General features: G+C 40.0%; 2 protein-coding genes across 2 annotated transcripts; both read right to left on the bottom strand.

Annotated features, from left to right (window-relative positions):
- Positions 1-2,951: 2,951 nt before the first annotated feature.
- On the bottom strand, positions 2,952-12,942 carry zbtb45 (zinc finger and BTB domain containing 45). The gene is made up of 6 exons (XM_019360393.2): positions 11,961-12,942; positions 9,468-10,826; positions 8,954-9,088; positions 6,479-6,619; positions 4,452-4,725; positions 2,952-4,108 (listed from the first exon to the last, which is right to left on the bottom strand). The coding sequence occupies exons 2-6, from the start codon at positions 10,533-10,535 to the stop codon at positions 3,690-3,692; spliced, it is 2,037 nt and encodes a 678-aa protein (XP_019215938.1). The 5' UTR covers positions 10,536-10,826; positions 11,961-12,942; the 3' UTR covers positions 2,952-3,689.
- A 513-nt stretch (positions 12,943-13,455) lies between these two features.
- On the bottom strand, positions 13,456-25,176 carry hki (hexokinase-1). Its single transcript, XM_019360229.2, is given in 17 exon segments — positions 13,456-14,691; positions 15,438-15,671; positions 16,943-17,098; positions 17,325-17,389; positions 17,391-17,461; positions 17,756-17,855; positions 19,462-19,557; positions 19,789-19,908; positions 20,206-20,354; positions 21,401-21,705; positions 21,834-22,067; positions 22,156-22,311; positions 22,706-22,889; positions 23,327-23,426; positions 23,526-23,621; positions 23,956-24,075; positions 25,000-25,176. Coding segments are annotated over 17 exon segments (2,514 nt in total). The 3' UTR covers positions 13,456-14,540.
- Positions 25,177-26,051: the final 875 nt, after the last annotated feature.

The raw sequence follows: 26,051 nt of genomic DNA, 5'->3' as shown, positions 1-26,051 counted from the left end.
TGATTTGTCATTGATATTCATCCAAGTTTAACTTCCTCTGAATGGCTCTTTTGCTTTTGGGTTGTTTTTTTTCTGCCTTATTTTTGCATCAAAGAATCACATGAGCGACAAATAACAAACTGAGCGTTATAGTGATGTACAGGAATTTTACACATAAGTACTTTAGCAAGCTTTTAAAAAGTATATGGATCTATCTTAGCTTTAGTTTTCACTGTTTCTTCGTTTGATGTAGCTTAAAAGATGTGAAGCATAATGCCTGTCTTTGGACCACCGAGGTAATTGTAGGTGTGTGTGTGTCTGTGTGTGTGTCTGTGTGTAAAACATGCTGAAATGTTTAGCAAACATTTCAAATGAGTAACTAGTGTCCCTCTGAGCCATCGGGGGCTCGTTCTGGTTCGAGGTATATGATCCTGGGGCCGACCGGTGGCGCCTGTGGAAAATGTTACAAAGCGGTCTGATGGATGATGGTGAATTTCATTCACACTGCTGTGCATCATACAACCCGCCTCTCCCTCCCTCCCCCCATTCCCTGCTGTATTCTCACTCTTCTCAGACTATTTTCCTTCTTCCTCGATTCATTCATCAGCACGCTTCTTTGTCATCAAAGGTTGCTCCTGAATAGTGCCGGGCTCCATTCACATTCAATTCAATTAACTCAGTAAGTGCATTCTTTTTTTCCAAGTTTAAATACGCAAAACTCTGAAAACTAACAGGGTGAAAAAAAAAAGAGGCGCTGAGGGTGTTTTTAAAGTGAAAGGCAAGCAAAATGTTTTGCTAAACAGAATGTGCCCATGTGTACGTTACTCCTGAGAACTGATGTGAGAGCCATCAACTTCAACGTCTGAACGACACGTAATCCACTACGTTCTTTACCTGAAAACTGAACATTATATTTACCTTTTAGAAATTTGCCTTAAATAGGAAACACCTGCATATGGCAACTGTTAGAAAAAAAAAGAGAAGTACAGACTTTAAAATAATTTTGTTTTTATCTTAGGAAGTCTACACACATGACTCATCACCTTTCCATCAATTTTGATTGTGTCTTGAGAGATTTGTAAACTTGAAGGTGTTGTTCATAAGAGCAAATGTAAGAATTGAAGCTAATCCTTCACCACTGTACCTGCTGTCAGAAAGCTCTTTTTGACAAGGAACTAAAGGAGTCTGGCAGAACCAGCAAACTGTTGAGAGAAACTTGGCTGACAGAACACTTGTTGATTATTTTTAAATCAACGTCAGTGCTCTTAAATTGTTTAAATTATTATTTTTTCTATTATTGTCTAACTTGATCTAAAGTAATGCACTAAACCAAACCATAAATGTAGAAGTTCCAGGTAAGACGTTATGCTATATAAAACTATATAGAAAGTCAATCTTGACTTTGATGAAAAAAAACAAACAAAAAACATTACCATCACAAATGGTAGTTAAACAGCAGAGAAAGAAGTGATAATTTTCTGAATATTGACTATGTGCACGTTAGCATATGCTACTTCTGGTGCGGAAACTCCTGTGGGGAGCTTTGTTTCCGGTGTCCTATTCGCGCCTTGTTTACGGTCCAAAACAAGTTAAGCAAATGAATGAATCAAGCGGCGATTTACATTTCTATAGATGTTTTGGGCATTTACCCAATATATCTGTAAATGATGTTCATCGACTTGTCGATATTTTCCCCCCGAACCTCAGAGCAAAAGAGAAAAGGGATTCAAATGTTATATTTCTCAGCTGTCTCTCGTTTATCGCGGGTGTTATGTTCTAAAAATAACCAGCGATGGGTGAAATCAAGTAGCCAGTTTTATTTTTTGACGTGTGGACATCGTGGACATACAGTACTGCACTTCAGAGTCACACTGCTAGCAATCGATGCAGCGATTCTGTACTGTACAGGAGAGACGTCACGGAGGAGATCGTCTGCAGCGATCAGGACGCAGGACACAATGTGATGTAAAAAAAAAAAAAAAAAGCATGCAAACTTGCACTAAAAATCTGCGAAACAGCGAGGTGAAAGGTGAACTGCGTTATAGCGAGGGACCACTGTAATTTTGAAGGTAAGTCACAACACACCCTTCGTAAATACTAATGTAGAGAAACCCTTACCAGCAATCGTTCATTTTTTTGTGTGGCTTTTTTTCATGGTTTGTTAACATGCTGTGTAGGTGTGTACTTGACTAGCTGATATCGACATAATGGGGAAACATCTGGTTTGACTATTGTTCACCTGTAGTTTGAATGCTGAACATTTGGCTGTTTAAATGTCTTCTGCATGCAGTAATGCAGTTCTGCTTGTGTTGAGTGATGTAAACAACTGATTGATCTAAACTCTTTAAACGTCAAAATTGATCATTAGATTTTTTTATGACACAACAGTGGTGAGTGTTCCCACCTTCTCCTCTTTGTAACTTAACGCGATCTTTCCGTTTTCGAGTTTTGGACATGATTTTGGAGTATATCTTCGCAGTAGCGATTGACCGCAAAGTAAAGCTACCGGAAATGTACAACCCCACATCCGGTCTCAAACCAGGAAGTTAGCATTTTCTCGTGCACAGGGTCAATTGCTTGCAAATAACTTCAACTGTTCCTTGAATGTACTGTTGTACATGCTAGCGTAGCTAAATGTGGCTAATGCTATCATTAGCTTTTAGTATTAGCCAAATAGCTAACGGAATTATAGAAACTTTTAAATGCTGATTTAAAACCAATTAGAAAAAAAGACGCAACTGAGACTGTGTTTAACTGTTAGCTTTTATGCTAAAGTGCTAGCTAAACTTCTGCTAGCCGTTTGCATCGGGTTAGTTTCTCCAACTCTGTGCTCACATGTAGCACATTCACTGTTTTCTAACAATTTATTACTTTATTTTAATTTTTCCTTTTTTTGTAATATTGACTTTATAGCAGCACATTTAAGCACTAAATAAAAAAAAACCCTCAAGCACTTTTCCAATCTGCTGCTTCAAAGATTCATCCCCATTGGACAACCACATTGGGTTATGGTTACATGCTTATGTTTTGGTAATTTGCATGAACTGACACAAACTTCATTTAAATGAATTGAAAGTGAATGAAACCTGGTAAACTCACCGCCCTGACCGACCTATCCTTCCCTGTTTCCCTAACTTGCATCTCCTTAAAACTCCAAATGTTAGTCCACCCTCACCTCCACCTAGAAAAAAAAAAAGAAACGCTACAACTTTCCTTAGCCTCACCCACTCCCAAACCCTGTTCAGTTTTCCTAACCTCTTTGGTGACTCTCTGGTCTTTTCAAAACAGGGCTCCTACACAAGTCTCAGTTATTAAAAAAAAAAAGAAGAAACATGGCTATTCAACAAGGCATGATTATTGTGACGTTGCTCTATAAGCTTATGGTTAGTCCTCACAGGAACTGATGTGACAACACGAATTACAGCTACAACTAGGTCAAATGGGTTTCTAGAAAAGGACTTTTTTTCCAGCCAGATTTTCCCATAATATCTGTGCAATTCAAAAATACCCTTAAGAGTACTTTTTTGTTTTCTTTCTTAAAAGGCGTTCTAGTCCTGTGTAGGAGCCCTGACTGAAAATGGTATTAAGCTAAAATGGCGCTCTTTCCATCAGAACAAAAGATCAACAAGGCTGTTAGGAGCAAATTGTTGATTCAAGGAATGGGATCATAAACCACCTTACACCCCCCCCCCTCTCCTTCCCCCCTCTCTCTAGGTGGAGGAAGCTCCGTGGCTCGGCATGTTGGCCATACTGCCAACCATGCCAGCCGCGCCAGCCATACCTGAGTGCCCTCCCATAGCTGGAGGGCTGTGCTTGGTAGGTGAGGTCATGTCGGCTCCACGCCCCTGGCCTTGACCTGGGGTCTGCGGGGCGTGGTGGGCGTGCTGCAGGGCATGGCGCTCCAGCAAGGTACGGTGAGTAAAGGCCCGGTGGCACACGTTGCACTGGAAGGTGCGCTCGGCACGGTGGGTGCGCATGTGCACATTTAGCGAGCTTTTCTGGGTGAAACGCTTGCCGCACATGGTGCACTGGAAGGCCCTGACGCCAGTGTGCACCACCATGTGTTTGAGGAGGTAGTCCCGCAGGGAGAAGGAGCGCCAGCAGATGGAGCACTGATGAGGTTTCTGACCTGTGGAGCCAGACATGTGCAGAAGCATACTTATAAAACCATCCCCAGAAACAGTCTTGCCAATACAAGTGAATCATTTTCTGTTTGCCTTTTGTTCATATAAATATTTTACAATTCTTTTAATACGACACAAAGAATTCTGGGTTAGAAACATGTCTATTCATTAGAGAGATTATCCTGAAATACAAGTCTCTACCTTTATGCTGACCTCAATAGCAGATGATAATGAGGTGAAAGCTGGCGTTATGGAGATGCAAGACTTCATACTATGCAATTAATCTTTGTCCTCTTCATACTTGTGTAACATACATGCAGCTGATCAATTACTTTGACGTGAACGTACCCGAGTGGATGAACATGTGCTTGCTGTAGTTCTTCCTGGAACGTAAAGATTTGCCACAGTGCGTGCAGTCGAACGAGGTCTCAGATCCCTGGGAGGAGGGTGAGGGCCCTGCGGAACAGGAAGAGGTGGAGGGTGGTGGAGCTGGGGTCATTGGTGCTGGGGGTGGAGCCTGCTGACTGGGCTCTGTCCCCGCCATCGTGTCAATCCCACCCATGGGCCCGCCCACATAGAACGGAGCTGGCTGCGACTGGCTCACTGGGTACTGGAACAGAAGCTGTGAAGGAACATGATACAGACCATTTGCTCTGGATGAACATTTCCGAATACAACTGATAATATTTAGGACTAATCAACTACATATACTGCTAATAAAAACAATAGCTGGTTCATTTCAATAACGACCGCCATTCTACCAAGTGCAGCAGGACAAAAGAAGATCCAAACAAAACAACAGCAGCTTTTACACATGTGCTTCTCTCTGGACACTGTGCACATGAGAGGAATAGTCAGCTGAAACAGAATCAGTGTTGACTTGCCCAACAGTTCTCTGGAAAAAACAAAAGATCTGACAACTCAGGTGGAGCACAGGACTGTGTCTGACTATCTAACCCACAAAAAGGTTAGATAGCGTGAATGCACATTTTTTTCTCATTTGTTTATTTTCCCTTTTTAAAGTTTCTCCAGAGGTGTGTTTTACAAAGGTGTTTGCCACAAACCTCTCTAAGTCACGTTTGCATGGCTCATTTGAAACTACTCCTCCCCAAATATTGCACCTTGGAAGCTCCACTTCTATACACATATGCAATAAATCCATCTTCAGAAATATCCGTGTCCACGCCTTCCAGCCACAAAACACACCATGCCTCTTTAGAAAACACACCGTCATTTTTTCAATGCCTAAAGAGTGTTGTGCTAGCACAGACCATCAGTAAATATGGTACAAATTGTTTGACAGGTGTGTGTTTCCATTTGCCAATTTAAGGAGCTGACATGTGACTGAACCCACTCCATCATCAGAATTTTAAGAAGGCCTGATTTGAGCATATATATGTAGAAATGGTATGTTACAGTCTGGTATGTTATGATGTTTCATTTTCCTTTTTACTTTGTTTGTTGCGTCCTTGAAAAAAAATAAAATCATTGTCTATGCAGGCCATTTGTGCATTTTCATTTTCAAAGTCAGCACACCCGTCAATCAAAGTGTGTAGGCTGGAGCTTGAAAAAAAATATACAGCCCAATTGAAGCTTTTATTTGTGTTTCTGTTGTTCTGTGTTGGTTGAGTGTGTGTGTGTGTGTTTTCTTAGTGCTGCATTGCGTTAAAATCTACTCTCCGTCAATCATCTCACTTCCTGCCTCAATGCAAACATCATTTAATAAGATTAGTGCTTCACATTTAAGACGCTTCAACTTTTACAATTCAATTATTTTGTAACTTTTGCAATTACAATGATTTATTTATATATGAAATGTGGAGGAGAAATTATTATTTTCATTAACAATTAAGCCGCTCATTATTTCCTCATTTAACTGCATAATTGTTTACTCAGAAAATGGTGAATAGATTCATTCTAGGTTTGCGCTCCAGTTTTGTTTTTAGGTCCAACATACACACAAAAAGGCTGTTTCACGCCATTCTATCATTACAATCAAGAATAAAAACATTTATACATTTTTTCTGAATACATGCACATTCCAATGAAAATGCAATGTGCACTCTGGGCTTCATTCGTGATGTTAGTAAAGTAAGGCTTAACAACTTGCACATATAAAACATATTCCCCACTGGATAATATAACACACTTTAAAAAAAATGCTGTAAATAAAACAATTAGTACACGTCCAGCCAATTTTAAGCTGAAACGCTGACCGCAACCTGCTCTTGAGGTTATGTGTTGAGCATAAGTTGCCATGGTTATTAAGCCAGGTAAAAAAGCCACTTCGGTGATACAGAAAGCTCGACAGACGTCACTAATCCATTAATCTTACTTCCTAGTACACCCCTCGTGAATTTGACTGAAGCACTGACCTGGTTGTTGATGGCCTGGGTGGTTGGAGGTGGAGTCAGTGGTTTATTGACCCTTCCTCTGGGGTTAAAAGCCATGGCTTGAGGAGGCTCACTCTGGGGCCAAAAACTCTCTGAAAACACGCCCTGCTCATCATAGAAATCCTGAAACACAAAAACACAAACATAGATAAAAAACAAAAACAAATAAAAGAACAAGCTAAAAAAAGACTATTTAACATGAGAAATTTTGCTTGTTTTGCCATCAGTTCAAGGGTCGGATGGTTCACATCTCTGCAGCTCTGCAGACAGCACATATCATCAAAGGAATGTAAAGGCAAACCTAAAATTAGACTTTTGGTCATCTATACGGGCATATAGTTCAAATAAAAGTCATGCCTTTATGCCACTGCTTTGAAGGAAACAAGATTATCTTTTTCATGTAACACACATTACGCAAGTAAAAGACTTTCTGTGTAGGCAAACCACATCCCTCATTACCTAAATATACAGCCAGTTTTCTTTATATTGTTTATAAGTCTACCATGTTACAGGTGCAGGCGAGCAGATGCTGACAAGATATCCTACATGACAGTCCAACCAGTCAGACTAATGACTGTCATAACAGCAGTTTCACTGGAAGTAGTTAGACCTGGCTGGGAAGATCATCCACGTCAATGTAAAGAAGCACGAAATGCCAACATGAGTCATACCAGCAGTAACTTTCTGTTTGTCTGAGAGGCTGATCGAGTTTCACATGCTACTTAGGTGGCCTGGTATCTTCTTATCTGTGGTGGTACATGTTGTATGATGATGCAATAGTGCCATGCATTACAGTTTCCAGTAACTAGGGCCAAATGTTTAAAACAATAATGTCAATGTTGGGATTACGATAAGAGTTATAATGATTTGCACTTGCAGCCCATAATTTCATTGTACATGTGAGTGCTATTCTAGTCTGTTTACCCCTGCCATGATTTTCTTAAAAGTGGAAAATACCCAAACTCTTGTTACTACATCTGAGTAATAATCGAGAAATAACAGAGTGGAATATATGTTTTGCTTTTACCAGAGTGAGATATGTGTATGAATAGGTGGTGGACTGAACAGAAGAGCATGCAGAGCTGCTAACAACCTCGGTGCATCCTGTAAAGGTACCATAGCACACACAGTGAGGGTAACACGGTAGACAAAGAAGTCAAACATTAACACTACTTCTAATAAAAGGAAGTGAAGAACCGTACTAGCACTAGTACTGCTAACCTACTTAAAACAGACAGTCTTACACATTCTGGAAGTTCTTCAAGAATCTCTACTGCACAGGCTTTATTTACGTCCTTGCAGATAACAGACCCATCTGCAGAATTTTGTCACAGAATTTGAGATATCGGACCAAGATGACCTTTGAATATATCAGATATATATTTGATTTTTCTTAAAAATGTGGGATCAGACATCATTTACAACTGATGACTAGCAATAACACCTCCAGGTGGCATGTGGCCAGCTGAAATGTAACACAGCATTTTGCACGCATTCTAGGGCTGTGGCCAAATATTCTACTATTCAGATATTTGTTCAGTGGGTATGCATGTATATCTCAGCTTGCTAACCACATCTATTGCACTCACTGCAGTTATCGTCATGCTTTGGTTCCCGTTATTGTTGCAGAAATTTAACCACTTTCCATACTCATATTTTTATCCTCCTGCTTTGCAACAACATCTTGCTCGAATGGAACAGGAACAGCTCTCTCGCTCTACTCTGTTCACTGGGTGAGCGAGCAGGGAGCGTTCAGAGTGGCAGGGAGCAGTGGTGCACTGTGCAAGAGGAAAAAAGTAGGATAGCTTCTCCAGATTCAAACTTTCTCTCTGAGCGCTCATCTTACATGTAAACATGGCTACAATCACAGCTGAGCAATTGCCTTTTAACCGTCATAGACATGAGGAGGACAAATAAGAAAAATAATGTCTGCAGGGATGAAAGCAAGAGCCCGTTTCACACATTGCTCAAAGACAAGATTATATTATTCAGGCAATGTTGGGTTAAGTGACGATCACATGCTGCGTCTTTGACTAAACTGAGTAGATGATTTTATCTCCAAACGTGACAATCTGCAGCAAAACTGACAAGTAGGGCTGAATCTTTCTGACTGTGTGGCAGATGTTCCTTGTGTAGACTGCAGGGTACAGCAGGCTGCGGCATAAATCTGCTCCACCACGTTTTCCCGTCTACTTATTTCAGGACTTCTGGCACAAATGCGGAGTTCAAATGTACTACAATAAGGCTTTTCTGAGGCAAAAGGGAAGATAATGTACCAAAATATTTCTCTAAAAAAATCAAAGACCATCACTTCACATCTGCAATATGTATAATACTCTGAATGCCATGCTTCTCCTTGTATAGTAGATAAATTATTGAAACATTCAGTGCAGGTGGAGCTGGTTTTTTTCTTTCTTCATTTTAGTTCTTTTTTTATTCACTTCTGATTTAACATACCTGTCCAAAGCTTGCCATGGATTCCTGGGAGCCCTCCTGCTCTTGATCTCGTCTCCCATCCTCCAAGGCATAGACAGTCCCATCTGCGTCCTGTACGCTTTCATCCTTCACCACTACTCCCTCTCCTCCCAGCACCTAGGGAGAAAAAAAGAAGATGGGTCCATTTCAATTTCAAGTAGTAAAGAAATACCCTTAGATCAGTAGTTGGAGCTAAAAAGCAACAAAAAGTCTATAAGAAGAGCAACCACTGCCCCAGCTACAGCCCCTTCAAGCAGGTTCTGATAAGTTGAATAACCTACAGTCAATATGCAGAAGTCCATAGATTATCAACAAGGCAATTACTGCTGAAGTTTAGGCGAGAGATCCAACTGTGAAAAGTGCAGAAACATCTCAGCGATATACGCCAATGCAGTGTGAGAAGAGGGAAAAGCATAAAAAGAAAGAAAACGAAAACGTTGCAGCTCTGCATGCCTGAAAACTGTAACCATAGCAACCATTCCCCTTATCCCCCTACCTGGAGTCTTAGCGGCTGCCTCTGCTTGCGGCTGTGGCTCGCCCCCCTGTCTCTATCTCCATCTCTTCCCCTGTCTCTCCCATCCAAGTCCTCCTCTTCACTGTATCGGTCTATCCCCACAAGGTCATCAGAGAGGTCAGTTGTGTTGCCGCGGAGGCTGTCCCTGCCAATGCTGTCCACACTGGCCACGCCGGAGCTGCAGCCCGCTGAGAGGTTCCCTGTGCTACTTGTGCTGGCTCCATTGGCCGTCTGTGCCAACAGGTCTCGGAGCTTGTACCTTACGTCCTGAGTACAGCTTGAGCTCTGCTTCATGAGGACTGCACCTCCCCCGGTGCCCATTGCGTCACCACCACACATGGCACCGGGGCCCATGTCTCCAAGTGCCATCAGGCTTACAGTGTTAGCTTGATCCATTGGGCCTGGGCCGCTCTCACTGACGCTAACGTTGGCACCCCCTAACCCACCGGCCATGTTACCACCTCCACATTCAGCCATGAAATTAGAGAAGTTGGCGTAACCCCCACCCCCACCAGCGCCACTAACAGAACAGCTTCCACTGCTGCCGCTCTCTCTCCCTTTCCCCCCGCCACGCTCCTCTTGTTTAGGGAGGACCCCTCCAAGCATTCCTCCTCCAGCAGCAGCCGCCGCCGCGGCTGCTGCTGCAGCACTTGCTGCCCCTGCCGCTGCCTTCCTCTGAGAGATGATCTGAGTGCACTCATCAATGACCGTCTTAATTTGCAGGATGCTGGCGGCAGTGAGGATGCACAGGGCCTGTGACTGCAGCACCACCAGCGAGCCACTGTACATGAAGTCTACAAGCTGCTTCACGGTTTCAGCGGGCACCAGTGGCGGAACAGAGATTTCAGAATGACCGAGCAGCAACTTGTCCTGGAAGAAGGGGCTACCGGCTGCCAGGACGCAGGCGTGGGCACGCAGGGAGGCATCGTGTATTCGCACGGTCACATCGCAGAAGAGGCCCTCGCGCCGTTGTGTGCGAAGGGCTTCCAGCACTGATTGGCTGGAGTTGTGGAGGTGGATGTAGTGCACAGTCTCTGTGCCGGACACCATGGCAGGAGGAGGCGAATCACTGGGAACCGGATGGGAGTGGGGGTGGGGGAGGGGGGGTAGGTGTCTGGGGTTTTGCGTCAGCTTGAGGGATAAGGAGGACAGGGAGGGAAATGGATACAGTGCATGGGCCACGGTGGGGCCGTGTCCTCTCAAACAGTCATGAGTCTGATGAATGTTTACAAACTGCTTCTCTGATATGCCTAAGGGTATGAGGAGCTGCCTTCGTTGTCCTGAGTGTGGGCAATGTCAAGTGGCTGTTTCCACCAGAACGTTAACCTCTGTTAAAACCTGCTGAAATAAACCATAACAAAAGCAATTAAACACTAAGCACTTATATAAAGTTTTCAGTAGTGCAAAAACATGCTTTTTTTATATATGTATGTCAAAAATGTTCATTTATTCAATTGCAACTCAAATATAAAAAAAACACAGAACTTGTCTTTACATTAGATTAATCAAAATTAACATTCTTTGTTTGGGGATTGTTGAACAAAGAGGAAACCTGAAATGTTTTCCTAAAAGTCGTTGAATTGCAATGCCCATTTTCACATTTTCTAAAACCTTTGCAGATATTAATAATAGAATTTCATGATTTCAAATAAATCATTCACAAATTATACTAATAATCCTCAACTATAGCCCTTAATTATATTGTGCTCAGTGACTCGTTTCATGTTGGAACTAGTTAATCCAGCCGTAACGAAAGGTGGCTGAGTAACAATTGAGCAGCTAATAATCCATCATCAAATTAGTCGCGTGCATCATCTGGCACACCTGTTTTGGTCAACCGACAGCACGTGCCGTGCGCGAGTCCAATGGTTCCCCGGGTCAGTATATGTGGCTATCTTGCACAGTAGGTGGCCGGTAACGCAACATCAGAGTTAATTACACCGTTGATTGAGCTAAACATGCGCAGGAATAGCGGGGCAATATGGGTGGATAATTAATAGCACTTGTTACTTAAATGTGTAACTGATAGCTCGATTAAATTGATGACTGACCAGCTAACGTTTCCTCCAGCTACAAGCGAGGAGGTTAACAGCGACGAGCTAGCGTTAACTAGCGTTAGCTGTTGATATTAGCCGCTCGAGTCCCACACGGAAATCTGCATGAAATGCACAATTTTATACATGCAAAAAAAGCTTCGACGTCCAATAAAACACAAAAGTGGAGCACTGAATATAACGGCAGCTGGCAACGTTTCTAGCATAACATATAAGCAGCTATCAAATCTCGCCCCCACGCTCAAATAGAATGCTAACCTGGCTAGTTTACTAGCTTGCGTTAGCTAGCGAAAAATTAGTAAAGTTAGCATGTCAGCAGCTAACGGGCTACCACCCTTTTCTGCACAAAGCTTCTTAAGGCTATACCTACGTGTTTTACTGTAACACTGTCATTGCATGCTATTTAATCGCGACTACTTACAATGAAAAATACAGTGACAGTTCGGTTCTTGGTAGTTTCAGGCAGATGGATGCAGCAGGAAGCCCTCGTATAACGCACCCAACCTGATGAGAGCTGGTAACAAATACACATGCACGCAGTTGCACACACACGCATACACACACATAAAGAAAGCACAGAAAGGGATGTGGAGTTTCTATTGTATAACGCAAGCTACACGAACGGCAACTACTAATGTACATGCACCACTTCTCTGGTATTAATTATACTAGGCTTGTGCACCTAAAAATGTAGGACAAATACCTGCAGACAAAGTCCAGATACAAGAGGGTGTTCAACATACCTGTACACGCCTAAATAGCTTCGAGGAAATGCAAACACTCAGCAATTGTTTAAACTCTTTCATTTTTTTCATTATTCACGGGCTTGTCATATGGCAATAAAGGAAACTAATGCAAAATATTAAATGAATTATATTCAGCAAGCACAACAATAGCAACAATATAATACAGACAAATATTTATACAGATCACAGGAGGATAGATTTTGAAGTTAACTTTTATAGTTAGGTGTTTAAATATTGCGATTTCTTACGGTTTATATGAGCATGTATCTGAGGGCATTTGTACAACAAGAATTCCACTTACCTGACTTAATCCCAGTAAGAAAGCCAACAGGCTTGTTGAAGTTGGTGGGGCAAGATTCCTAGATCAGCCTTAATGCAGCGCTGCATGCTCAAGAATGTTCGTCATGCAGTAAACGCTTGCATGAAATGGGAAAAAAAAAGGTCAGTATCTGAACCTTTCTCTGGGTTTAAAAGCATTGTGGGTACCTGGTTCCAGTTGAAAAGTCCTAACCCTTCCCAATCACATTACATTGGCCTTGATGACAATGAGGTCAAGGAAAGGTGTGAAGGAGCGTTTATATAAAACAGAACAGCCAGTGGGACAATATCACTTTGTTATTCCCCCCCAGTTCAGCCCCCACCACCACCTAATCATGTGTGGCAAGCTTAAATATAAAATGATATAATGTAATAAATATGTGCTATATATTAGACATATAATACAAAAATTGTGGTGTGAAAAAAAACATTCACAAATACTCATAGGTTGTGAGACACCTTAAAAATGCTATAGATGACAGATAAAAGGTCAGGGATAACAGATTGTCTCCATGTAGCACATTATTTTGAACTTGTCTGTACCCTTCCTGATTTTTGCCCATATAAATAAACCGTCACAAGTTATCTGATGTAAAGGAACTCTTTGTGCCTTTTTAAAATAAACAAACCATGATTCTGACAAACTATAGAATTTCACGAGAAAGTGGTGGTATTATTAAATATCTAGTCAAGCTAGTTGATAATTATCGAGCTGTGGCACAGACACAGCCCTTCCTTTTTATCAGATGAATGATGAACTTAATGCACTTTTTATGTGTCAGCTTGTTAGCAACTTCACCATCTGCATTTCAAGTTCTGCCCCTGTTTGACAGCTAAAGAATGAGACACAGGTTTTACTCCACAACAAAATATAATTTAATGAATTTGCTTTTTACTGTGTTGATCACAAATCTATAATGATGTAAAAAAAAAAAAAAATAGAGCAAAAGAAAGAAAATGATCCGGTAACCTCCTTTGTGTTGATGTAAGGCATGCAGTCTCCACAGAGCTTTGGACATTGAAAGCTACAGGTCATACAGTAAGACACACTGACACTCAGCTACAAATACACACAAAAGCGCTCATTATGTCCACTCTTCATGGGGCCCAATAAACATTTATTGTTTGCACATACAATGAGTAGAAGTGGTATTCATCACAACACCAAAAGTTTAATAGTTTACGAATAGCAATAGGATGGGCTAACACTTCTCTGGGGCTTTTTCTACCTTGTCCGCTCTTGAGGAATAAATGGTATGGTGATGTAGGAATATTTGAATATGTGAATTACACTGACAGTTACACAAAAAGGGGTTAGTAGCCAAACACATTGTGTGAGCATGTAGCACACAAAATGAGGGAGATTTTAACAGCCGTGACTCTTGCATTCAAACCTTTGCGACGAGCCCTTTTGGAACTGGTTTTTCTCAACCAAAGGAGCCTGTAAAAACAAGTTATCATTCAGCTTCAAGAAGGTCCTTCATATGGGAAATTACATTGACGTGTTGCTGCTGTAACTTTCATATAAAAAGTGCAGACATTTACTTGTGTCTATGGTGCAAAATCTTGATGACCTCTGGGATTCAAATTGGCCCGAGCTATATAAATACAATTATATATCTGGCTTCATATAAAAATAAAACTAGCAGTACACAAATATTGCACACCTAAGGAGTTTAGATTTGTCAGGTTATTGACAAGCTATTGAGGAAAATGTACAAACACGGAAATAATAAACCATCTGGTGCAGTATAAATAAATATTTAGATATTGAGTTTTAATTCTCTGCATGCAGTATATCTCTCTGGCTGTAGGTGGACCAAGTTGGGCACAGGTGGAGTCACGGCTGCCAAGGGGAAATGGATGTAGGCTGTGCGGTGCGTGAAGGTCAGGGTGGAGCAGCAGGTAGTTCTTGGGGACAAATGGGACAGAGCTGCTCAGTGTTGCTGGGCCTCTAGCTCCCTCTGGCGGCAGCCCACAGCAGTGATGAGGGCAGCTCCCTTACCGCTGCCGTCCTCAGACAGCAGGAAGTTGACATCACATTTGGGGGCGAGTTCCTTCACTGTTTGTTGGAAGATCCGAGAAAAACTAAGGAAAAGAGAGCAAGAGGAAACTGTGGTTAAGAGGCAGCTTGCTACTGAGGTTGAAATGACAGTTGCTTTCCAGCATAGGTGACAGACATACATATTATTCAAACTTTGCAACTAGAAGCAGCATCAGAGTAGTGTGAGGAGGTTCATTCGGGCCTATCGAGAAAGTGTGGACTTGGAGGTAAAAGAGGTCCTCTGGATTTTATTGGTGCAGTTTTCTCCTAATTTGTAACCCCAGTGAAACAGTCCCCCAGTAGTCCTCTCAACAAACAACCAAATTAAGATGTTAGCCTTGAGGTACCTTTTCAGAAAATAATCTTTTATGTAAAAAACTTATAGTTTCTTACTTAAAGATTCTTCCTCACAAAGAATCACAAGTGGTAGCAGATCAAAGTGTTTTAAGGATAAGAAATGTAGATAGATTGTACATTTAGTTGATTTATAACATACTAATACTTGGCTATTTTGCTTTTCAATGTCTAACATGTATTATTTAATGTAAAAAAAAAAAAAGACCAGTATATTTGTTGAATATAGGTCCTTCAGCATTTTGTTTTATCACTTTTTGAATGTTTTTTTCCATCCCAGTGACTGAATAAATAATTCAGTGCTACTGTAAAACCAGTGAGTTTGGTAATCTTGGGTAATTCTTTGCAGACTGATGAAATACAGTAACATTTTAGAATGAACGGGTCTCTTTTCACACAAACATGCCCTCTATTGTGTTCCTATCCCAACTCTTACTGTGGGTGCAGCTTGTAGAGTGTGCCATCCACGCCCACTGTAACATCCAGGTGGTCCAGTCCTCTGTTCTCACGGATCTTGTCCACCACTGCAGCCATCCCGGCTCCGCAGAGTTGAGCTGCTCGGCGGGACACTGTGCCGCACACCTCCTTGACGATAATACTGTCATCACAGGTGCTGTCTAGCCCCAGCTGCTGCAGAATCGCTCTGACCTGAAGCAAGGCCAGACGATCGCTGTGGAGAGAGGTGGGAGGGGGGAGAGAGTCAGAGGTCAGCCAACAGCAGGAGAGTCATTGGATACCTCACAGCTGTTCCCAGAGGCTAAGGTAGGCTTAAACAGTATATAAGCTCAAGCGCTCACATCCCCCTTCCTTTATCATTTCTAGGTGTGGTGACTCACTAGAAACTGCATTTCGGTGAATACTTCAGCTTAATCACATGTTTTCATGCTGTTTTCATGCTCCTATCCTTTGCATGTTTAAGCCACAGGCTTTATATAAACACACATATTTTACAGTTCTACTAACTCTTTCTAGCTTTCTGGTATTCATCATTTTCTTCTTAACTTCAGTTTTCATTTATTTCGCTACAGAATGAAAATAAGTCTGCATCAGACAAATTATTTTTTTAACCACTGTGTGGTTATGGAGGTGTTCTGTAGGGGCAGAATATTAAAAACTGCCCCACACAATAATATTGTAGCTAAAAAAATAAGTACAAAATAAGTGCATTTTTTGCCTGAGGTGGAATATAGACTACTTCTTATGTGTTATTAGCTTTGTCTAATATTCAGATGTTCTAAATTCATAAGATAGATAATATATAATATTCTGTCAAAGTCAGTGGAAGCCTATGCCTGCTAGGAGGTGTATGAAGCAAACAGTATTCTGTGTAAAATGGTTAAACTATGTAAGTTATATAATTTGTACTAATTGGAATGAAACATTTCTTTTGTAGTTATTAAATACAAAATACTGATGGTGCTGAACTTTTATTTGAATTAACTTGTGATGTTTGGTAAGAGTGGTAAATGTAAATGTACCAAATTTACTTTTCTGTCTCCTGGCTTGACATCTGTGTGCAACTTTGTAAACTTTACACATTTGTCAGAATATCCATCTCATAGCATACATCACTTAGAGCACAACAGCTGGCTGTATTCAGTAACAGGTCTATGAGAGAAGAAACTGATCTTTTTTTCTTTTAGCAACTGATCCCCGTCTAATGTTGAAAATCAGTCCAAACCAGCAGTGGTTGAAGACTGTAACCACAACTTATGTGCTTTTTATCCTATATTATGGAGTGCAACTTGTTTGAATTGAATGCTCAAAAATATAGTTGGGGTTAATTTTACCTTTAAATCAGACAGAATATTTTGCGGAAGTCACAATTCTGTAATGTCTGCTCCTGGATAAATCGTTTGTATATAATGATTGTTTGATAGCATTAAAACAGCCCTAACCAATAATTACAAAAATAATGTTAGTGTGAAATGATTCACTCACCTTTCTATCTGTGACAGAAACTTTGTCTCAAAGATGCCCCTGGTCTTAAGTGTCTCTGAGATTTGTCCCCGGAACAGGAAGCCACGCTTGGTCAGATCAATCAAAATCTGCCGTACAATCTCACCAAGATACATCCCACTGCACATCTTCTCATATCTGTGATGTAAAAGAATTAAAACAGCTGTGTCAGTAAGCTGTAAAGATGCTCTCTTAACTAGAGATACCATTTGTTTTCTTTTTTTTCCCCATTTAAATATATTTTTCTGTTTGCTCTTTGATTCAGTATTACTATGAAGATGTTGAAAGGGAGAGTCTAGCACTGTGGCAGGTGTTGCTATTTTGTTATTTATGTGAAATAGTGGGGTACTAGCACCATCCTAACCTTTGTTTGCCTTCGTTGAGTGAGTTCTCATCCACTGCCTGGTCGTATGTTGTCCTGATGTCATCCAGACAGCCATTGTCTCCAAATGCCCCCCACTCCATATTGACACACATCCGACCCTCGGTACCCGGCACTATCTCAATGTTCTTCATTTCTTCCATGTAACAAGCATTGCTGCCCGTTCCTGAGTGTGTAGACAGCCAGGGCTATTAAATCTGAAAAAAACTACCAAATTTCTTTTTTGCTTTTGAAAAAACTAATCTTTTCTAACTGTAGATTAGTGTTCGGCTAAGGCGCACAATAACAGAAAAGTAGTTTTGCTTAATAAAAATAAATCCATAAACATATCATTTTGTTATATGAATATTTACCTACATCTTTCATCCATAAACCTTGCAAGATATTTTTGTTATAGGTTGGGTTTCACTCACCTGCGATCAGTCCCACCTCACATGTGGGCTCCTCATATGCACAGGTCATCATCGTCCCCACTGTGTCATTCACTATGGCAACCACATCCAGCTCAAACTCCTACAAACACCACAAGAATTATTGTTTACACATCAGTACAATAATATTACATGCACGTATAATGCAGTAAGAAGTGTATGCTTTCCATGTTATAGACAAATTTCAATTAAAAAAATCCGTCGTGCATTATGTCCAGAATGCCCAGAATATATTCATTACATTTTAAATGCACATACTCATGTTACTGAAGTGTTTACATCCGGTTACTTATATTAATAGCCATATAGATTTTTTTTTCCTGCAGTCTAAAAAATAGCAGGTAGTGACTGTTGCTTAAGACTTTTCCAAGATGATGTTAAAGCAGCGTTAAGTCCATGTTTTTTACTAAACATTGCTGGATGGTTGTTTTGACAGATGAATCAATATCACACCTGGCAACTTCTTAAATGCCACACTGAGCACAATGCAGTTCACCCACACTCCCAGACAGACAAAACAACAAAATACACAAGCAGTTTCAAAGAGCTGTCAGGTTCAGGAGCTCTGCCAGACCTCTGCTCTTAGCTGCATGTCTTCTGGGTGTTATTGCATGCTATAACAACAATAAACAGGTCCAGACTCGCACCGCTTTACCTGTTAGTTAATGATTTACTTTTGGTTAATACTTACTGGATTCTCCATCTAAAAGAATAAAATTAATATGTGAAACCCAAAAGTGGCAACATGTGGATATTACGAATTTTCTACATATAACAGTGACACTCAACTGTATTCATAAAAATGTCATTTATTAGAGAGAGTAATTAGTCATATTTGTTGCGTATGCTTACTGTTCTGTTGTAGGTTTATACAGTATGGGGTGGGGTTAAGTGTGTTTATGCTGAAACTGTAAAATTGCAGTTCACAGCAAAGATGCCTGTATGCTGGGATTAGCAGCTATGTGGACATGTGACGTGGTTGGTGAGTGAATATATGATGTGCAATCCTCTTTACTACTAAGGATTTGCTATAAGGTTTTTAATGAGGTGGTCTGCTGGTTTACATATGCACATTCTTTACCTTCCTTATTCTTTAATGTTTTCATGAAACAAAGATTAAATTATGAGATTTTAAACGACCAAAATAACAAAAGAGTTCTCTACTGGGTAGATAAATGAATATCAAAAAATCAGTTAAGCTCTAAAATAGCTGAACTTCATTGTTTAAAAGACACTGCTTAGAGAGGCTCATTGAAGGCAAGCATTTATTTGCTCAGAGTGCTGTCAGTCAGAACCTGGACAGCACTTTTGAAGAAGCAACAATCTGAGGTAGAAAGAGGACAAACTGTGCCTCCATTATACAGAATGCAAAGGTGCAGCTTATACAAAGCCTTTTTTTCTCACCACATATCCCAAACAAAGACTATTGTTTTGCTGTTCTTTGTAACAATAACCAAGCAGCAGTCAGAGGTATAAAATATACATATATGACTATTAAATTTGGGATACTTTTAACAATACTGAATGAAACCATTTTACCGGTTTTAGGGTATTTGAACACATTTTGACTAAATGATGCATATTTTTAGTAGCAAACCTTTCACAATAATGGCATCTATGGGCTTTCTGTCAAATCCAGTGGATAAACTAGTGTTCATGTTGTTGTGATTAAACTGGTCTGTGATTACCTCTTTCCTTTTGATTGCTTCCCGAAGAAGCTCCACTACATCTTCACCCTCACAGTCTGTGGCCTTGAAGCCTTTGGTCCACGTTACAAGGATGCCCTGAAGAGAACAAAACAATAAGTAATGATTTAAAATATAATAATGTTTAGATCTGACTGAATAACATTTCACAATTCTCTAAACATGCCAGAGAAACTAGTTATTAACCAAGGATGTGTCCATTACGTGTGTACGTTACATTGTACAGTACGCTTTGCCTTCTTGGTAATTTAGTTGTAGCTGGATTGATAGCAACGTAAAGTTGCTGCTTTGAGGAAAAAAGGAACATACTGCATCCAGGCTGGTCTGATGGCAGGGGAACGAGAAAGTGAAACCCAGTGGGAGTCGAGCACTTTTCATTCCCATGTAGTCCAGGAAATCAGAGATGCAGTGCACAATGTGATCAAAAAGCTGGAAAGAGACATCATATAGAAAGAAAAGGTCAGGAAGGCTAATGGCTTTTGGTGTTTTTTTCATCAGTTACAAAGACCATTCATTAAGGCACCAACGCAGGTTTGGGTTTGGATAGTTGCACGTTTCAAATGTATTTTGTTGTAGCTAGAAATTAATATTGAGAACAGAAGAAATTGTTTTAAATGTTTAATCTGTTTTCATGGAATAAGGAATTAGGTTTTTAAAGACTGAGAATTATTTAAACATGATTATTGTTCCTGTTTCCTGCAACAAATACACAAAACTGATCAGTACCTCTTCCCCTGTGCCCTGCATGACTTCTATAGGAATGGCATAGATTTTGTTATGCATCTCCACTGATCGTCTTTTCCCACTGCGAATCTTGACCAGAAGCACACGGAAGTTTGTTCCTCCAAGGTCCAGAGCAAGGAAATCACCATTTTCTGTTAAAAAAAGCCAAAGAAATTAGCCAGAGAAGCCACAAAACATATTTCTACCATCTCTGAATAAGTTTTATTTGTTTTACTGGTTATAATTTAGACAAAATATTGTTCTCTCTGTGGTTAAAAAATAGCAATTATATTTGACTGCCGCGTACAGAGAATCAGGGACAAAATATAAGGCACAGAATTATTGGCTTTTAAATCTTAAAGTATTTGTCTAAATGTTAACCTTCATGAACTAATTGCTATTAGGCATCACAGATAAGTAGTGCTAGTTTATCAAGGTGAGGCCACTGTTTACTTGTGTGTGCTTCTGTGTCTGGTAATTCACCTATTTTCAGAAAACCTTTTGGAAGAAACACAGAGATCTAGGAAACGTCAGCTGTGTCTTGAGTCAGCGTAAACTAACCATTTGTAGTGTTACTGGTAATTGGATTGAGAAAATCTTGTCAAAACAGATCCACAAAGTCCACCTCATACACTACCTAATTAGATACATAATTAAAAGCAGTGCTTGTGCCTGGTAAACATGTTGGGTTTTTAAATATCTGAAGCATGTTGTTTGACTCCTTGTGCTGTGAACTTTGCTCATGTTTTTTGTGTCAGCACAAGCGCTGCTTTTATTATTGCCAAAAACAAAACATATAGTGACTGATTGTTTCATGATACATTATGTAGTTTAGTCGTTACTTTGAGATGACATATATACTCGCTTTAATTATTAATAATGCAGTTTTTATTGTGGTAAATAATGCAACTGTTTGTTTCACCAAATATCGATATTGTATTTTACAAACATGTAATAATTTTACCTGACGCAATGGTGGCCTTATTACAGGTAATACACTCGTGAGTATAACACATGGTTTCACTATAGACCACACTAAACAGTTCAATATCAAAGGATATTGATATTTCCATCTGCATTACTTTCCTTTAGCCTTCATATATGACACAGACAGGCCTGAATGATAGTTGAGATTGACTTTGAGTTGGACCTGAACTAACAAAAAAACCCAATTCTATGTATGTCTCATTTTAGTTACCTGTTCCGTCCGGTGTGCTTCGAACAAAGGTGGGCAACATTTTGACTGTAGCGTCCTTGTGGCTGTCCTTCTTCAGGCCTCTTTCAATCTCCACCTTCATCCTTTTCTTCACCTCTAACAGCTGATTTTTGCTCAACCGGAATTCTGCCAAAGTCTGCTGAATTTGGCGCGCCTGCTCCGTTAAACGGTATGCCACTGCTGTCACCATGGCTGCTCCTTTCCCACTCCCGCTTTCGGACAGCAGGAAACGGACATCTGAGTCTGGGACTAAGCGACGCACGGTTTTGTGCAGACGACGGGCATATCTGATCAGAGAGCAAAAGATTTCCTCATGAGGAAAAACAGAGTTTTCAAGTAAGCATTAGAATGTGTCAAAACCTATTTTTCATTCTTTGGAAAGCGCCCTTTAGTCCCCATTTTATGGCCTACTCACTGAGGGTGCATCTTGTACAGAGAGCCATCAATGCCGACGGTGGTACGAAGCCGCACGACTCCTTTATTCTCTTTTAGGCGACAAAGAATGGCTCCCAGGGTTGCAGATATTAGATTAGCTGAGCGGAAGGATACGATGGTGCACACGTGCTGCACAGCCAGACAGTCTTCTTCTGAGGGCTCCACTCCAAGCCTTGTCAGGATTTCCATACACTTCTTCAGTCCTTCCTTAGTCCTAAAATGGCAAGTATTGTACATTAAAAAGGTCTCAACCCTTCTGTTGAAGAATAGTGCAAAAACTATTTTATTCCTTCATGTCTCACTTTTCAATTGCAGATACATGTTTCGTCTCAATCTTTCCTCTCGTCAGGAGCTCGGGGGTTATTCGTCCCTCAAACAGCAGCCCCTCTTTGGCCATCTTGACCAAGATGAGTCGTACCAGTTCTCCCATGTACATGCCACTGGCCATCTTTTCAAACCTAATCAGAAAGAAACACAACAGTGTTTTCATACAAGGTATCACAGCTACAATTTCTATTCGTCTAAATTATAGTCCACTGCAGACACGAATGCTTTTTTTTTTCAACTGTATTCTAAGGGACAAATCTATATTTTATCTATAGTGGCATGTGTGCAGTAATTTAACAATGAATAACAACAAAGAGAACTGATCCCAAAGAAGTTAATCATGTCGGTATACTTTTGTGTATTATATGCAGTTCCTTTACTGTTATGGCTGCATAACTTAAAAAACTAACTTGCATTGTACTTATCGAAGTCTACAGCAGTATTTTGAAAGAAGGGAACTTACTGAAAGATATTTAAACTTTCAAAATCTTCCTTTAGTCTAAAAAAAAGAAAAAGAAATCTTACAATTGTTTTCCTGGGTTGATCGATCCTCTGTCAATCTCACGGTCAAACTCTGTGCGGATGTCCTCTAGGGACCCATTATCCCCAAAGGCACCCCATTCAGTGTTGATGCACATCCGGCCTTCATCTCCTTCCACCAGATCAATGTGACGCAGTTCCTCCATGTAGCAGGCATTTGTTCCCGTTCCTGAAAGGATGCACAACTGACATAACTCTTATTTCACTTCAAAGCAGAATGCAGTGTGCTATTTAGCTCTAATATTTGGCGCCCCCACATGTAGAACTGTGTACAAGCTTTTGTACAGTGCTCTGGACCTCGTGTGATTTTTGCCCAAGCTTGGACGAGAGACCGACTTATTTTGCTTGATTTTTTAATATATAAATGTATTCTCAACATCCTGGGATGTTTTGAAATGCTGATAAAGTACACTTGGTTCCTAAAACGTGTTGGCTTTAAGATGCTAAATACCGTAACCAAAGCCTGGGAAAAGGATTTATTTGTTTAAAAGGGGCATTTCAAATTATGTGAAATGCAAGATGTGTTTTTCCCCCTACTTTAATAGAGTCATTGGCTCAGGCATTTGTATTTGCCTAATGCAGGGGTAAAAATCTGTGAGTTTTTACCTATGATGATTCCCACTTCACAGCGCTGATCGTCAAATCCACAAGTCATCATAGTGCCAGTGGTGTCATTCACCACTGCCATGATGTCTGCTTGATAGTCCTGGAAAAACAAGGTGATGTTTAACTCAAAACAAAATGGAAAAAAACTGGCAGATGGCTTATCCATGTTTGCAAAAGAAATCCACAGACAAAAACCTACCCCTCGTTTCTTGATAGCTTTGTTTAGAAGCTTCACAACATCCATGCCTTCTACACCACTGGCTTTAAACTTCTTCGTCCATGTTAATAAGACAGCCTGAAAAACAAGACTAACTTTAACTTACTATAAGACAGGCAAAGGCAATCTCAAATATATGCCCATCACTATTTCAGTCACAGCATCGCCAAACACGTTATCTATAATATATATAAACACAATAATATGATACTTTAAAATAAATACAGTACATACATAAAATAAAATATAATGCATTGATGAATTTACACTGTTAAATTCTATGGGCTTTATTGAGCTATTGATCTAAAACTATTAACAGAAGAAACAAGCCATACATTTTGAGGTTGTAGTGATGACGTGTTTAATGAGCACAGTGAGTGGTACAGGTATCCTTTAAACTGGAAGTGTTTACCTCATCTAGTTTGGTTTGGGCACACGGGAAAGAGAATGTGAATCCCACAGGAAGTTTTTTATCCTTGATTTTTTGTTTCTCCATGAAGTCACCGAGGCAATCTGCAACATGGTCAAAGAGCTGCAGACACAAAAAAAGACATTTTTTAGAATTTCAAGGTGATATAACTACAGTTTGGCGAAAATGTAACACTTTCTTAGTTAATGCATCTTTAAAGTACAATTGCCAGTTTACATAAATATCCCTGAAACTTTACTTAGGAAATGCTTCAAAAATATGTAAAGAACAGTAAAGATTCTGCAGACATTTAAGTCTTTCTTTAAGTTTTTCTGTAAACCATGCATATTTTAAAAGTCATTATTGGATCCTGGAGGAATAGCTATTATCTACCCATATTGACCCATGACTTGTGACTTAACTCGTTTTTAAACTATTAATTTTATTTTTTTATTAGTCATTGGATTAATTGTATACCTGCATGAAATAAAAAATGAAGACTGTTCATAGAGTTGTATATTATAAAATAAGTCACAATCTAAATGCATGTCTTTGTTAACAAACCTGTGATATATCACATTACATTTCTCTGACCAGCTGTCCGTTCAGCATTTCACTAAACAGCATCTGTCTTGTTCTGTCTGTGTAAGTCATGGCCTAAACCAATCACACCGCCTCAGACAGTCATTCATGTTTTGGTTATCATGTTACAACATGGCCGCCAGCTGTCTACAAGTCCTGTGTAGGCCAGTCTAGGTTCTGACGTTGCTCTTATTGTTCCCAAGTGTTACAAAGATCATTTTACACAAACTGAATGTTGAGTCGGCCTTAATATAACTGTGCTTCGTGTGTAGGATATTGAATATTCTTAATTAAGTGTGATTACAATACATCAGAGTGTGACAAGGATTTACAACATGAGAACAACATGTCTGATTGCTTCTTAGCTGTGTTTTCACAGAGGAATGGCTCAATAAGAAGAATACAACACGAATGTTAAGTACAAGGTACACATTTAAAAAATGGTAGACATATATTTTTGGTTACCTGTGCCCCACTCCCATGGATAATGTCATCAGGGGTCTCATAGATCTGGCTCTCCATCTGAACTGGTTGCTTCTTGTCTTGTGTCACTTTGACACGCAGGATCCGAAAGTTCGACCCTCCAAGATCCAGAGCTATGAAGTCCCCCTTTTCTGTCAGGTTGAGAGTGTGGTCACGCATTAGAGAGTGCTCATTTTTGAGTTTTGTGATTGTTTTCACTTGCAATTCATCACAAACAATTATGACTAGCCCTCCCCCTGGTGTATTCAACCCCCCCCCCCAAAAAAAACAACCCATAACAGTTTCCCAATATTATGTATATTTTGGATCATATCTGAATACCAGAAGTCAACTCATAGATGGCCCAAAGACTGTACTTAGGGCTACCAGGGTCAAATGTGAGTTTTGGGTAGATTTATGTTTTGCATTTTGTTTTTTGACAGTTTTTATGAGCAAAGGGAGTGAAAATGTGTTTCTTTTTTTTTTAAGAAATATAATATAATATCCTAATTTTAATTTAGGGCAGATTAGGAATTAATTAGTGTTTGATACTTTATTAAAGCTGTCACTGCTAATTCTCTCTAAGGCCATCAGTATTCCCAAGCTTGGCATGTCACTAAAAGAGAAAAGGAGCTTTACAGACATCCACCACAAAGCACATGCTGTTAGTAGTTGCAACAACAATGTTTGGAATTATGACTCCACTCTTGGCCAAAAGTACAAAGATCATTATCAACATTTCTCAACAAAGACACGAGAAACACATCCTCAGGTTTATTTTCCTTACTCCTTACTTATGGTTGGAATGCTGCCTGTCCTTAGAATCAAATTTATAAAGTAAGGAAAGAAAAGCATAATGTCAACAAATAGCCTCTCTGATTAAATATTGTGAAGTTTGTTCTGAAATGACTACACAGACCTATATATGCATTTTTACAGGTAATTACATTCATTTATTCCTCTTGAAATCTGACACTGGATAAGAACAGAACACTGTGTGTGGATATAAATTTACTATTGCTGGAATCAGAGTTGTAACCTTTAAGTTAAGAAGT

The sequence above is a fragment of the Oreochromis niloticus genome, linkage group LG6, assembly GCF_001858045.2.
Source record: "Oreochromis niloticus isolate F11D_XX linkage group LG6, O_niloticus_UMD_NMBU, whole genome shotgun sequence".
NCBI classification, from domain to species: Eukaryota; Metazoa; Chordata; class Actinopteri; order Cichliformes; family Cichlidae; genus Oreochromis; species Oreochromis niloticus.
This window is presented reverse-complemented; position numbering and strand designations above follow the sequence as displayed.